Raw genomic sequence first — 15,845 nt, 5'->3', positions numbered from 1 at the left:
AAAACAACAAAAGTTGTGAAGCCAAAAAAAAAAAAAAAAAAAAAAAAAACAGGACTAACCAGGGCTGAAATACAGTCGCGGCCCCTTTAATTCCAGCCTGCTCCCTCCCTCTGCCCCAGCTAGTCCGAGCTGCACCACATGTACCAACTGCCCTTCCAAGAAAATACTGGGCATTTTACATGTCCGGTATTTTCTGAACGTTTTTTCTGGATGCAAGGTGCAAATACCAGGCTGACCGGTTCAATACCAGACACTCGGAAGCCCTATTGAAGGGACTTTACTGGGGATGGTGTGATGGGAGCTTTTAGAAGACTTTCTTGGACAGGCAAAATGTGTAATATGCATACATCAGCCTGTTGACTGGTTGACCCCTCCTGCCCATTTGTCACAGGCTAGAGAGAAGAATCAGGCAAATGGTTTGCAACCACTTGTGTACATACCAGTACTGATACTACAAGCTCTTGTACCTGCTACTCAGAACTCCCTTTCTCAGACCTCCACAATAAGGATCCATGCTGTGACTTTTTGTGTAATCACATTGTCACAGTCCCCTGGCTGAGTCTGGATAGAACCCAAGAGCCTCTCAAAATTACAGCAGCTTCCTGGAGCTGTCCAATGGGCTGCGATGCTGTATAACAGGGGTGGGCAAAGGGGTCTCCACAGGCCGGATCTGGCCTGCCAAGTGGGTGGATCCGGCCCGCGGAGGCCCTGCTGCTCCCCCTCCCCCAGGCCAATTACGGCCTGGGGGCTGGGGAGCGCACGAAGCCTCCTCACCCTGCCAGGAGCACGTGGCGCTTTGAAGCGTCGTGTGCTGCTCACAGGGTGGGGGGGAAGAGCGGAGGAGTCTTTGTGCGCTCCCCTGCCCCATGGCCAATCAGGGCCTAGGGGCAGGGGAGCTACGTGAAGCGTCCTTCGCCCTGCCCCAGCCCTACGAGTGGAGAAGCGTGCCAAGCCTCTTCCAGGGCAAGGGTGCCTAGTGGGAAGGGGGAGCAAAGGGGCTCCTCCACCCCCAGACCAATCATGAAGTAGCCCGCCCCTTCCTGTTTAGGCCCCGTCTCTTCCTGCTTATGCCCCACCCCTTCCGGGGTGGCCCGGGGCTACTTCAAAAATGTTTGAAGTGGCCCCTGGGCAAAAATGATTGTCCATCCCTGCTGTAGAATATAGCTCCACAGCCATTACATCCTTTAGGTCCTCACTCCCACACACCTATGCCACAACAGCCAAGGGTAGCAGGGAGGATCTTCCTCAATTCCTGTGACAGGGGATTTCTCTCCGAGGCAAAACCTTTAGATCACCATTCACCACTCTAGCCCATTCGCCCAGTGTCAAGGGGGCAGTGCAGGGACGAAGATCTCACCTTTGATCACCATTATCTGGCAAACAAATACCTTTCAGCCTCCAGGTTACTTGCAAACTGTTCCCAATTTGACATTCATACTGTTTCGGTTGGACTTGAAGGTCACATATAGCGGAGTGAATGAGCACAAATATTGGAATCAGCTTTCCTCTCAGAATACTCACTTCTTGCAATTCTCTCTCTCTCATATATATATATATATATATATATATATAAAAGCTTTTCCTGTGGGACAACAGTAACATCATCACGTCATTCTGTTTCCCACAGCCCCTCTCTCCACCCTCAGCCACCCTGCCTCATCCATCCCTCCTGGGATGGGTGGAGACATGCAGCTTCCCCCATCCTGGGCAGGGCCGGGAGCTGCATACCCTTCTCCTCACAGGGGAAGAGGAATGCTAGGAGCCATCCGGCCTTCTCCTCGCGGAGGGGAGGGGGCAAGAGCCATGAGGGCTAACCCTTGCAGGGGGATGGGTGGTAGCCAGAAGCAGAGATAGAATCTGGGATCCCTAACCCCCAGGCTCTGGCCCTAACCACTAGATATTGCTGCTTTCCATTGTGCACATGCCTTCTCACCAGTGCGCCATACCCCATTCTTGCCATCACTTCCCCTCCCAACCTAAATACTGCTAGCCTACTGGGCTCTCGGTACATCACCCACTATCTCCAGTTAGCCTCAGGTGCCCTCTTTTGCTACTTAATTTGGAAGTGGTTCTAGGGTTGCCAGGTGTCCTGCATTGACCTGAACAGTCTGGTATTTTTGCCTCCTGTGTGGTAAAACAAAAAATAAAACAAAAAACAGAAAATACCAGACATCTAAAATGTCCGGTATTTTCTGACTTTTTTTCTCCTGCCAGGAGGCGAAAATACCAGACACCTGGCAACCCTACCACACTCAGCAACCAGGCTCAGCCCCAGCCCCCAGACTCATCCCATGGGCTCTCTCTTCCCTCCCTCCCCCACTTACCTGATCCCACCGGGAAGCTGTCTTCTGGCACAGAGGAAGAAAACAAGATGGCCACCAGCAAAAAAAGCCCCAATGGCCTTAAAGGGGCCATGCTGGTTTTTTTGTATTTTTGTTGCTTAATAACTGTTGGGGCCTTTTTTTTTCCCTCAACAATTTTCCCCCCCTTTTTTTTCGCAACAGTGTTTTTTGAGGGATTATGGGGGGGGTCGGTATCTTTGGTTAAACCATCTGGCAACACTAAGTGGTTCTTGCTTATTGCTTTTAAATGTCAGAGCTGCTTTTTCTTGGAAGCTGTTAAGTTTCCTTACTCCAGTCAGGAGATATCCATTGCTTCCAAGCCTGCCAGCCCCTATATCTTACTTCTAAGTTAGTTGTAAGTTGATCTGTGTTCATTAAAGGATTGAATCAGTGTTTTTAGAAAGAAGTGGGCATTAAACACTTGCCCGGAGCCCTGGGTAGCAGGTCTGGTTACAGCTAGGGGACCACAGGCATAGAGTTCATTAGAAGCAGTTGTAACAAGCACTTTGCACATCTCATTAAAAGTGCTCCTTGTGCCTAAACTTGCAACACAACATTCCAACCAACTGCTGCCCTACTTGAGCGTTTTGCAATCATTCACAACTCCCCTAGAGGGGGTCACAAGCGCCTCCAACTCTTGGGTTAAATATTCAAGAATTTCAGCAGCAGCCACTGAGACGGGGTGACCCCAGGGACTGTGGTGCAAAGTGTGGTAAGGAAAATGCACTTCCTCGGGAAACCGTGCATCGCGGTGCTTAATGCATGGCCCAGGCATCACCCTTTCACTGTTTCAGCCACCACTGAGGGAGCACATGCTACCTCCAATGAAACCTGCCTGTGAGCTCAGACTCTCTCTTTCCCAGAGGCAGTCAGAAGTTGAGATGATGACCAGTTACCCCAGAGTGTTCTTCTCCAACCACACAATCCTCTCAGAAAGCATTGACAAATGCAGAGGTGCCATTCAAATGCCAACCCGCCAGGATCCGGCAATCTGTCTACGTATGTATTTACACAGCCCTCTTTGCATCCTAGCTCTGCTTACAACAGCAGCTATTGCTGCACTGCAGGGAGGGCAAAGGGGACGTGTTTTAACAGCATCCCCAATATAGGGATAGAGGGGATAGAAATGAGCAGCATTAGAAGGGGCCTGACTTGATGGGGGAATTTTCAGTCCTCCGGCACCTAAATTACCACCCTGTGTCAGTGTTCACAAGGAAATTCCTTGCCAGGTGTTTGTGACCTGCATGCCCACTCAGATCATGTCCTCTGGAAGTTTCCCTGAGGGGCTCAAATCTTTTCAGGAAGCCTTTGCCCACTTAGGACTTTCCACCAAACTCATGGTAAGTTTGTGGTTTCTTGGCATTCCAAATGCAAATCCAGGTGACACTTTGCCCCTTGATCCCCAATGCAGAGATTAGCCACCCCTTGTGAACAGAAATGAAGCTCCTGGGAAGCAACGTCTGTAGGCAACCAGCTGAACATCTGTAGGCAACAAGAGCCCAAGGCTCAGGCTCAGTCATTCATACTGATTGGCCTTCACAATTCCAGTGGCATTTTTTCTGAGTTACATTAAAATAAAAAACAAATCATCCAATCCCACACTTTGTCCCTAATGGGCAACCATAGAGCTCAGTGCCAAACTGAGGCCTAGGAGAATAGTTGAAGTGCTATATATTAGGTCCCATATCTCTGGTACCCTTTAAAAGACACTAACAAGTACATTGTATTATGGCCAAAATCTAGCCCTTTCTTCATGGCCAGGGAGGGCTTTTGGCAACAGGACAGGTGTGGTTCTAGTACATAAGGTAAGGCCACCTGGGACATAAGGATCTAGTACATAAGGTGGGGGGGCCACCTGGGACATTAGGATCAGGTCCTTTAAGGGCTGAGCTTCCAAGGCTGAGAGTCTGTGAGGGGTGCTGTGAAGCTGCTTAGCTAGCTGGATCAGGACACCTAATAAAGCAGTGTTCTTCTAAGTGCAAGAAGCACAAAGTGATCACTGAACACTACTAGGGGTGTTAAAATGAGGTTAATTTACTAATCAAGTAGTCAACAGAATTTTTATTGACAACTCAATTAATTGATAGGTAGCCCAGCTGAGTTCCAGCTCATGCCAAATCCGGGACCACACCCCACTGCAGCTCTGCAATTTAAAAGGCAGTAGGAGCGGGGCAGCCCCAGTTGAGGCCCCATGTGGACAGAGGCTGCTGCCGCAAAGCAGCCCCTGCTTCACCCCCCACCCCATGCTGTTGCCTCTGATAGAGCTGGTGCTGGGGGAAACCAGCTTTTAAGTCAGCTCCCACCACCACTAGCTCCTGCTTCCCCCCACTCACTGCCTCTGATACAGAGGCAGCAGGGTGGGAGGAATGTGAGTAGTCAACTCGACTAACAGATAAGCCTAGGCTTATTGGGTCATCAGCTAGTCAACTACTCCCTTACATCCCTAAATACTACAATACTCAGCTGAACCAACACCCTCCAACTCTAACTTCCACAACTTTTAATACCCCCCTAGGGACAATTACACTGGCATAACTCACCTGAGTAAAGTGCTCTCTGCCCCCCACCCAAATCTCTTAACTCTGCCTAGGGGTGTGGAGAATGAGTAGCCAAGAGCTAGCTATGGTAGCTTCTCTTTAGCAAGGGATTCCTCTTCAATCTACCAGCACTCCTAGGTATCTTCGAGACACCACTGACTTCCTGAGGAAACTACAGTGCATCGGTGCACTTCCTGAAAACATCATCCTGGCCACCATGGATGTAGAAGCTCTCTACAACAATATTCCCCATGAGGATGGACTACAAGCTGACTGGAACAGTGTCCCCAAAATTCTACTAGGATTCCCACACCTGGTGGCTGAGCTTTGTGACTTTGTCCTCACCCACAACCATTTCATATTTGAGGACAATTTATACTTTCAAGTCAGTGGCACTGCTATGGGTACCTGCATGGCTCTGCAGTACACCAATGTTTCTTATGGCTAACCTAGAACAAGGCTTCCTCAACTTTCATCCGCTGGCACTCTTCCTCTACTTGTGCTACCTGGAGGACATCCTCATCATATGGACCCACAGGAAGGAGGCCCTTGAAAAATTCCACTAGGATTTCAACAATTTCCACCCCACTATCAGCCTCAGCCTGGACCAGTCCAAACATGACATCCACTTCCTGGACACTACAGTATAAATAAATAATGCTCACATAAACACAACCCTATACCAAAAGCCTACTGACCACGGCACTAACCTACCTGCCTCCAGCTTCTATTCAGGGTAGGGTTGCCAGGTGTCCGGTATTGACATTTTCTGATATTTTCGCCTCCTGACTGATTTAAAAAAAAATCAGAAAATACCGGAAATGTCCGGTATTTTCTGATTTTTTTTTCCCTGCCAGGAGGCAAAAATACCAGACACCTGGCAACCCTATGACACACTCAGCAACCGGGCCCAGCCCCACCCCCGGACTCTCCTCCCCCCCACTCACCTGGTTCCGCAGGGAAGCTGTCTGCTGGCACGGAGGAAGAAAACAAGATGGCCACCGGCAAAAAAAGCCCCAAAGGCCTTAAAGGGGCCATGCTGGGTTTTTTTGTAATTTTGGTTTGGTTTTTTTTGCTTAATAACTGTCGGGGTCCTTTTTTTCCCCCCTCCAACAGCTTTGATCTCCCCCTTTTTTTTCCTCAGTTTTTTTTGGGGGGGAGCGCATTTGGTATTTTTGGTTAAACCATCTGGCAGCCCTAATTCAGGGCATATCATACAATCCATTGTCTACAGCCAAACCCTAAGATACAACTGTATCTGCTCCAGTCCCTCAGACACACACCTACAAGATCTTTATCAGACATTCTTAAAACTACAATACACACCTGGGGAAAGGAAGAAACAGACTGACAGAGCCAGATGAGTATACAGAAGTCACTTACTACAGGGCAGGCCCAACAAGGAAAACAATAGAACACCACTGGCCATTACCTACAACCCCCCAGCTAAAACCTCTCTACCACATCATCAATAATCTACAAGCTGTCCTGGAAAACAATCCCTCACTCTCACAGACCTTGGGAGATAGGCCAGTCCTTTCCTAAAGACAGCCCCCCAACCTGAAGTAAATGCTCACCAGCAGCCACCCACCACAGAAACACTAAACCAGGAACCAATCCCTGCAACAAACCCTGTTGCCAATTCTGTCCACATAACTAGTCGAGCAACACCATCATAGGACCTAACCACATAAGCCATATCATCAGGGGCTCATCCACCCACATATCTACTAACATGATATATCCCATCATGTGCCAGCAATGCCCTTCTGCCATGTATATTGGCCAAACTGGACAGCCTTTGTGTCAAAGGATAAATGGACAGAAATCAAACACCAAACAAGGTAACATAGAAAAGCCAGAAGGAGAACACTTTAACCTCCCTGGACACTTAGTAATAGGTTTATACATAGCCATCCATCTACAAAAAAAAAAAAAAAAAAAAAAACCTTCAGAACCAGACTACAAAGAGAAACAGCAGAGCTGCAATTCATTTGCAAATTTAACATGATCAAATTAGGACTGAATAAGGATTTAGAATGGTTCTCTCCATCAGTGGCAGGTGAAGGCCCAGTGCAGAAGGCAGCCAAAGTCCTGCCCTTTCCACCCAAAGCCAAGCTCTGTCCAACTCCAGTTGAGAGTCAGGAAGCCACACAGCATGGCCCCAGCCCCCCCAGTGTAGGCAATTTTTTTAAGTCAATGCCTTTCCCTGCCTACGTTTCCTTCTGCCCAGGAGGAAACCAGGCTGTCAACTCCCCACAATGCCCCTATTAGGTCAAGGAAATTGCTCCTGATAAGGCAGTGGTCACCAACCAGTAGATCAGGATCTACTGGTAGATCTTTGAGCCTCTGACAGGTGATCCTGACTGGTTTGGCGAGGAAGCTATTAAGTGCTGGCTCTTCAGATGCCCCTGCACCCTCTGTCATGCTGCTCCTGCCCTCTGCCTTGAAGCTGCCCCGCTGGGAGCCTCCTGCTTGCTGCGCAGGGTGTGGGAGGGAGAAGAAGGGGGCACTGATGTCAGGGTGCCTTTCTTCCCTCCACTTCTGTACTCCATCTCCACATAGAGAGAAGGGGATGAAAGGAGCTTGGCAATGCAAATCTCTGTCACTCTCACACGCTGTGTGTGTCTCTGTCACTCTCAAAAACTCACACTGTCTTTCACTCGCATCTCCTGACCCAGCACATATGCAGGAGGTTGTTGTTACTACTTTTACAGCTTGCAAAGTGTGTTAGTTTTTGGGTTTTGACTGGTCTGTGCATTTCATAACTTTCATTTCGCTCTCATGCTTTAATTTAATTCTATGAGTAGTGAGTTCTAAAATGCCCAACCTGTTGCAGCTGGATTAATGATCTCTGTGGTAATTGCTGCTCCTGGAAGTGGCTGACATGTCCCTGCAGCCCCTGACAAAGGCAGAGCAGGGGTCTCCACATGCTGTCCTCGCCTGCAGACACCGCTCCTACAGCTCCCATTTATCAATAACAGGGAACCTTGACCAGTAGAAGCTGTGGGCTCAGTGCCTGTAGATGAGGGGCAGCACATGGTACCATGGAGCCATTGGTGTACATGCCAGATGATTTTAGGAATGGTGCAAGGCCAGAGCAGGAGTAAGCCTGCTTAAACCCCACTGCTCCACCTCTCGGAAACTGTCTCAGTTAAATGGTGCCAAACCAGAGCCTGCTTCCTGAACTCCTGTCCCAGCCCTGAATCTCCTCCTGCACCAGATGTGAATCCCCCTCCATCCAAACTCCTTCCCAGAGTTTGCACCATGAAACCCCTCCTGGACCCCAATCCCACACCCTGGGCTAAGCCTGGAGCCCCTCCCACACTCCAAAGTCCTTGGCCAAAGACCAGAGCCTGCACCCCAACCCCCTACCCCAGCCTGGTGAAAGCCAATGAGGTTCGGGGAGGAAGGGGGATGAAGTGAGCAGGGTGAGGCCTCCGAGAAGAGGTGGAGCAGGTGCAAGAGGGGGAAGTGGGGCAAGGGTATTTGGGTTTGAGGTTGATCTTACATTGTATTTAAATTGAAAAAGTGATCTTGCGGTTAAAAAGGTTGGAGACCACTGTGACAAGGACACACACCAACCCAAGAAGAGTAAATATGCACCACCACAGTCATTTGTGCAGTGACTAGAATTCCACTTAGGTTTGTAGTATAGACATATCCCAGAACAAGAGAGTAGTAGACATACTCCATTTAACAGACAACATGCCTCTTCTAACACAGACTATGTGCCTGGATGAACAGTTTCAGCTTCCAAAGAAAAACCATTAAAAGCTTTCAAGTTACTTGTTCAGTTGCAGAAACTGAATGTGCAAGCTAATATAATGAGTTATTTACAAGTCTGCAAAGGGAATTAGGTATCTGTTATATAACCCCATTTCTTCCCTTTGAAACAATCGAAACATTTCATATGCACTTAGCAAGACATCATCCAAAAAAAAAAACAGTTATGCAAAATGGAAAGTATGGATTTTAAATCCAGAAAGGAATTCTCTTTGCTTCTGTGCGGTGACATCAACTAGAACAATGTTCATTCTTTTTTTCTTTATTTCAGGGATTCATGTTGGGACTTCGGATGTGAAGGTTTTATCTGATTACAGCCCTGCACGAGATCAGTAGACTGTAAAGGTGTCTTCCACACAGCTCTGCCAATGCACCTGACTCATGACTGGCCCTAGCCACTGCTGTTCCAGTCGAGTGCGTCTCTTGAGCATGCTGAACATGCTGAGCTGTGCCCAATTTCTGCTGATTGGAACAAATTCATTTTCAAGTGGCTCTGAGTCAGGATGTGAATTCAAGGGTGAAATCTTGGCCCCGTTGAAGTAAATGGCCAAAAAAAAAAAAACCCTCCCAAAGACATCAACAGGACCTGCATTTCATCCCATGTCTCCCGAAAGGAAAATATAGTTACTCTGGGCATCTAACTAAACTTTGTGTGAGAGAGCTGTAAAAATCCTGCCTTTCCCCGCCAAGAAGATTTTTAGCATTCGCTGCTAAAGACAAGTCACCTGCTCTGCTCTCAAACACACAACCCCGAAGCTCAAATCTTAAACTGGAAACAGCTTGTACAGAATAATCCAAATATTTCACTGGAGAAGCTCCTTCAGTCACAGAAACAAAGGTTGCCAGTTTACAACCACATGTCCTACCCTTGCAAAATGCCATCGTTGACGACATTGCTCATAAGAGGGAATGAATGATAACAAACCGTGACCCAAACCTGTATTTAAACCATGCAATACTCACAGGGCATACTGTGGCTCAGATGAAACTTTACTGAGAATCTAACTACAGTTCTGACATCACCTTGGCAATTTTTGGCTTCCCCAAGAAAACTGTTCTTAGGTATAGAGCTTGGGGTTGCCTTATCATGGGATTTCCTTACAGTTCGGGAGGCAGTGGTCCTAATAGCTAGAACCCTGTGCTGGAACTCAGGAACTCTGGGTTTATCATAGGGATATTAAAATACATTTATTAAGGTAAACATGTACACATTTGCATGTGGGGAGATGGCTCCCTTGAGCCGTCTGCCTCCTCCACCCCTCATGCTGCCGCCTCTGTATCAGAGGCAGCAGCATTGGTGAGGGAGCCAGTGCTTACAGGGAGCCAGCTTAAAACCATCCCCTCACCTTGCACTGTTCTCTGATACAGAGGCAGCAGCATGGGGGTGGGGGGAGAGCCTCTTCATGTATCTGTGAAGGCTAACCAATGAGCCTAGGTTCATTGGTTAACCATTTACACATGGACACTTTTACATCCCTAGTTCATAGGGGCCTATTTGGGCATGTCACTGCATCTCTCTGTGCCTCAGACTCCCTTTGAGATCTACTGATGAAAAGACAAGGGCATCATACAATCCACTGTCTATAGCCAAGCCCTAAGAGACAACCACATTTGCTTCCACCCCTCAGACAGAGACAAACACCTACTCTACAAGAGTTTTATCAAGCATTCTTAAAACTACAATGCCTACCTGAGGAAATGAAGAAACAGACTGACAGAGACAGACAGGTACCCAGAAGTCACCTACTATAGCACAGGCCCAACAATGAAAATGATAGAACACCACTGGCCATCATCTACAGCCCCCAGCTAACCCCTCTCTACCATATCATCAGTAGTCTACAATCTATCCTGGAAAAATATTCCTCAAGTTCACAGGCCTTGGAAGGCAGGTCAGTCCTCACTTAGAGTTAGCCCCCCAACCTGAAGCAAATACTCACCAGCAATTGCACACCACACCATAGAAACACTAACTGAGGAACCAATCACTGCAACAAAACCTGTTGCTAACTCTGCTGGCATATCTACTCAAACAATACCATCACAGGACCTAACCATATCAGCCACATCATTGGGGCTCATTCACCTTGTATATCTACTAATGTGATATATGCCATCATGTGCTAGCCATACCCCTATGCCATGTACATTAGCCAAACTGGATAGTCTCTATGCCAAAAAATAAATGGGCACAAATCAGACATCAAGAATGGTAACATACAAAAACCAGTAGAACACTCCCATCTCCCTGGACACTCAAGTGGCCATCCTTCAACAAAAACACTTCAAAAACAGACTTCAGTGAGAAACTGCAGAGATGCAATTCATTTGCAAACTTGACACTATTAACCTGGGTTTGAACAGGGACTGGAAATGGCTGACTCACTACAAAAGCAATTTTCCCTCTCTTGATATTCACACCTCCTCATCAACTGCTGGGAGTGGGCCACATCTAAGGGGAATGACAAGGCCTTGTTAGCACTGTGCACTTGATAAAGTGTCTTCTTCTCATGAGTTAGTATCTTAATGCTACCTCTGTAATTTCCACTCCATGCATCTGCAAAGTGGGGGTTTTCCCACAAAAGCCAATGCCCAAATAGATCAGTTAGTCTTTAAAGTGCCACAGGACTCCTCATTGTTTTTGTGGATACAGACTAACACGGCTACCCTTTGATACTTGTCACTGATGAAAAGCACTCTATGGCTATGTCTATACTGGCGCGATCTTGCACCAGAAATAAAACTACATGGCTATGCAAATGAGGCTAAGCATGGAATATGACAGCCTCATTTGCATAACTAAAGAGCCACCATTTTTGCAGAAGAGGTTCTTGCGCTAGGAGCTGTCTACACTGCCCCTTCTTGCGCAAGAAAAACCCTCTTGCGCAATGCCGTTATTCCTGAAAATAATCAGCATGGCGGCATTACGCAAGAGGGTTTTTCTTGCACAAGAAGGGGCAGTATAGACAGCTCCTCCAAGCACAAGAGCCTCTTCCACAAAAATGGCGGCTCATTAGGTATGCAAATGAGGCTTGGCAATATTCCACGCTTAGCCTCATTTGTGTATCTCTGGCACAAGATGGCGCCAGTATAGTCATAGCCTATAAGCACTCTGGTATCCTGGGAAGGTTGAAAGAATAGAATAGCATACTTGTTAGTGGCAGATCTTAGCATATTCCACTTCATTGTAGCCAGTTCTGACACCCATCATGCTTAGTTCTGCATTAGTCAATATTCCCATCACCCTGTGATGCATTGGTTTGTTTGGAGCTACCCTGTCTCCCCATCCACACACACCCATAGCTCTAGACACTCTCCCAAATACATAAATACACATCACAATAAAAAGCACCATATCTGCACCCTGCAACAAAGCAGCATTCCCCACCACCACCACACCAATAGAGTTAAACTAGGCACAGACCTTCTCCCTGAAGCATTTCCACCCCAAGGGTAAAACATTATGGACTATGTCTGCCCACAGGGACCACTCCTAGAAAGTGCCCTCCAGGCAGCCCCTGGCAATTAAACCAGGGGAGAATCTAGCTCAAGTGACTGATCCATAACTGTGGAAGCATAGCCATGGAAGAGAGCCAGAGTAGCCAGGGCCCAAACTAATTAGGGATAAAACCACATGGCTAAGTCCAATGCCACGTTGCTGTCTATGAGGCTGGAGGCACCGTTTGCACCAGGTACTTATGGCCAAGCACACCCTGAGGATCGGGGGAGGGGGAGAGGGAAGACGGGCGTGGGGAAGGTGCGTGAGGTCTCATGACTTGAAATGCTCCATCGGGGACAGTGCAGCCGCTGCCTCGCTTTTTTTCTTCCCCTGGTGGGGGACCCAGGAGCTGCCCGGGCAGGGGACAGGCTGTCCGGGAAGGGCCCTGCCCCCCAGCGGGGAAACGAGCCCGGAGTCCCCAGAGTGACAGGAAGGGGCTGGGAAACGCGCACCTGCTCGCGCTGCCAGTGGTGGAGCCGAGGGGCAGGAGCACGTGTTCCCGGGCTGACAGCGGGTCCCCGCGGAAGGCGGCTCGCAGCAGCAGGCGCTCGGCGCTCAGCTGAAAGTTGTATGAGTTGGGGACAAACTCCGCTGGCTGCGCTCCCGGGCTGCAGCCGAACGCGCCGCTGCTAGCGCCCTGCCGGGGTGCGCGCCTGGCCGGGGCAGGGCAGAGGGGAGTGGCAGGGGCAGGCAGGCGGCTGGCTTGCCCGGGGGCGAGGGGAGCGTGGCGAGCAGGGCTCCCCGGGGGCGCTCAGCATGGCAGGGGGGATTCCCCGGGAGGGGGCGCTAGGTCCCGCGGTGTCTCTGGAGACAAGCCGGGGATCCCCGGGGAAGCGGGGGGGGGGGGCGAGGGAAGGGGTTACCTTGGGGGGCAGGCTGATGATGATGGGCAGCAGCACCAGCGGGGTGCAGAGTAACACCAGGAACCGGCGGATACTCCACACTTTCTTCACTAGGGCTCCGAGCGCTGCCATAACCCGCCGCACAGCCAGCTGGCCCCGACTGCAGCCGGGCGCAGGGGCCGCCGCTTTATCCCGGGGGGAGGAGAGTTACCCCGCAGGGGGGGCGGGCTCTTACCTGGGGGCGGCACAGAGCACGGGGCCACTGCTGCTGGCCGTCCCCACCCCCGCCCCGGCCAACCCCACCCCCGGCTCCGTACCCCCCCTTTCCCAATCCCGCCCGACACCCCCGCCGGCTACCGCCCCCCCGGCATGACAACCCCGCTCAGCCCAGCCTTGGCCAGCGACCCGCCCCCCGCAGCGCTGTCCAGCCCCAGCCCGCCTCGCCCACGCTCCGGCCACCCCCCGCAGGCTCCTGCGTTGCCCCGAGAGCTGGAGTTCGGCTCGGGGCTCCCAGCAGAGCCCACCTGCCCGTTGCCTGGAGGGGAGGGGGCCGCTGATACAGAGCCCCACAGCCCCGGAGGTGGGGAGCGGAGAACGAGGCTGAGTCCTGCCGGGGCGCCTCAGAAATCCCTCACCCCCAGGCTGGGGCCGGGGCCAGCAAGAGCGGCTTTGCCCCCAGCTGGCTCCTGGCTCAGCAGCCTTGGCGCGCTCGCCATCCCTGGTGGCTGCTGACACACCGGGCAAGCTCGGAGCCCTGCCGATTCGAGCCAGAACCGCTGTCCTGCTAGCACAGGTTGTCCAGCCGCTACAGCCGGGGGGTCTGTCCTGCCTGCTACTCACACAGGGGACCCTCACTCACTCCCTCCGGCTTGGAGGTCAGTACAGTTGTAAGCCCCCTCTTGAACCTGCTAAAATGACTCTACTGCCAGCATCACAGCTTTCCACTATGTGTGTGTGGAGATGGGGGGTAGTAATTAGGTCTCCCTGGGTACTCGGGAAGACAGCTCAGTATTAATCACACCTCCTTTTCTACAGTGGGCTGGTAGCTGTTGTGAAGGGTTCTCTCATCAAACACCACGGCCTCCTCTTCAAATCTTCAACAGAGAGCACCTGATTGCAGCTAGGACTCAGTTATTCAGCGTGATTCCAGCTGTAAACTAACCCCCCTTGTTTCATGTGTATTGCACTAGCTCTGACTATGTATGGTTAGACTCTGCCTTTCTGCAGCCGCTTAGGTTGGTTTATATGGTGGATCTGGCAAATCAGAAGATATAGCTTAGAAAATTCTTGCTTTCCCATTTCACCCTCCCCCCTTCCGATTGCCCTTTCCTCCTCTAATTTAGGGCATATTTTATTTAGATGTTGTTCAGGCACATACATGGGCCAAAGGTGACAACTTCTACATTCTGGATTGCAAAATGCACAGAACACAACTCAGCGTATGACAAGGCAACAGCTCCAGCTCTGTGACATTGTCCCCAGAATGCAGAACACCAGGCAGCACTGCTTGAAGCAGCTGTCAGTAGAAAGATCATGTTTCCAAAGATGACTTCTCCAGTAACAAGGTAACTGGGGCCTTGTCTACACTTACCAAGAGTTTGACACAATGGAGACTGATCTCCTGGGTGTCGATTTAGCGGGTTTAATTAGGACATGCTAAATCTACTGCTGATCACACTCCCATCGACTCTGATACTCTATCAGGTCACAAGGGCTATGTCTCACTGCATTCTTATTTTGAAATAACAGTGCACATCTACACAGCAAGCCGTTATTTCAAAATTATTTCAAAATACAGTAAAACTCCATTGGTGTGGCATCTGACGGTCCGACACTCCTGATGGTCCAGCACCATCAGGAACCCGAAAGTGCTCCTCAGCCGGACCATTGGAGCTGCTCTGCCCCCAGCTTCCCCTATTCAGCCGCTGCTAAAACTGACCAGCAGCTGAATCGGGGAAGCCGGAGGCAGAGCAGCTGGGGCGCTGCCGGGTAGGTCCCCTAGCGCTGCCCCTGGGGGCTGCGGGACCAACCCGGCAGCACCCCAGGCATCCTGATTCAGCAGCTGCTGAAATTGACCAGCGGCTGATTCCAGGAAGCCCGAGGCAGAGCTGCTCTGCCTCAGGCTTTCTGGAGTCAGCTCTTGGTCAATTTCAGCAGTGGCTGACTTGGAGACGCCTGGGGCAGAGCAGCTTGGGTGCTGCTGGGTTGGTTCCGCACCGCCGCTACTGGATCAACCCGGCAGCACACCAGCTGCTCTGCCCCAGGCGTCCCCAAGTCAGCCGCTGCTGAAATTGACCAGCGGCTGATTCCAGGAAGCCCGAGGCAGAGCTGCTCTGCTTCCGGCTTCCTGGAGTCAGCTGCTGATCAGTATCCTCGGCGCTACTCGATCAACCCGGCAGCACCCCAGCTGCTCTGCCCCAGGCGTCCCCAAGAGCAGCTGGGGTGCGGCCTGGTTGGTCTCGCCCCGCCAAGGGTTGGCGTTACCCCGACCAACCTGGAAGCACTCCAGCTGCTCTGCGCCAGGCATAGCTGAAGATGCGTAGCATAATTCGACTTTAGCTCTGCTGTGTAAACGTACCCAAGGAGTAAGGAAAGTTAATGGGAGAGTTTCTCCCATCAACCCCCCACAATGGGGATAATGCAGACATTCCAATTAAGGTATATCAATTCCTGCTACGCTATTCGCATAGCTGGAGTTGCGTTCCTTAGTTTGACTTTGCCCCCCAATGTAGACTTGGCTTAAGAGTCTCTTATCAATAAATAGAAGACAGAGCCCTTTTCACAGTGGAGGGCCTGTCCAACTAAGACAAATGGAATGGGCACAATAGGGGTTGACGGA

General features: G+C 50.4%; 1 protein-coding gene across 3 annotated transcripts in view; it reads right to left on the bottom strand.

The window, feature by feature from the left end:
• SLC13A3 (solute carrier family 13 member 3) overlaps positions 1 to 13,266 on the bottom strand; it is a 52,966-nt gene extending 39,700 nt beyond the window's left edge. Inside the window, exon 1 of one of the 3 annotated variants that reach the window (XM_075901244.2) lies at positions 13,028 to 13,266. In XM_075901244.2, the coding sequence (XP_075757359.2) occupies positions 13,028 to 13,138 (111 nt within the window). In that variant the 5' untranslated portion in view covers positions 13,139 to 13,266. The remainder of the gene's footprint in view (positions 1 to 13,027) is intronic. The other 2 variants (XM_075901243.2, XM_075901246.2) reach the window with 2 other exon arrangements.
• Positions 13,267 to 15,845: the final 2,579 nt, after the last annotated feature.

Source organism: Pelodiscus sinensis, chromosome 17 (genome assembly GCF_052426305.1).
Source record: "Pelodiscus sinensis isolate ZL-2025 chromosome 17, ASM5242630v1, whole genome shotgun sequence".
Lineage (NCBI taxonomy): Eukaryota > Metazoa > Chordata > Testudines > Trionychidae > Pelodiscus > Pelodiscus sinensis.
The sequence above is the reverse complement of the archived record's forward strand: the minus strand, read 5'-3'. Positions and strand labels throughout refer to the sequence as shown.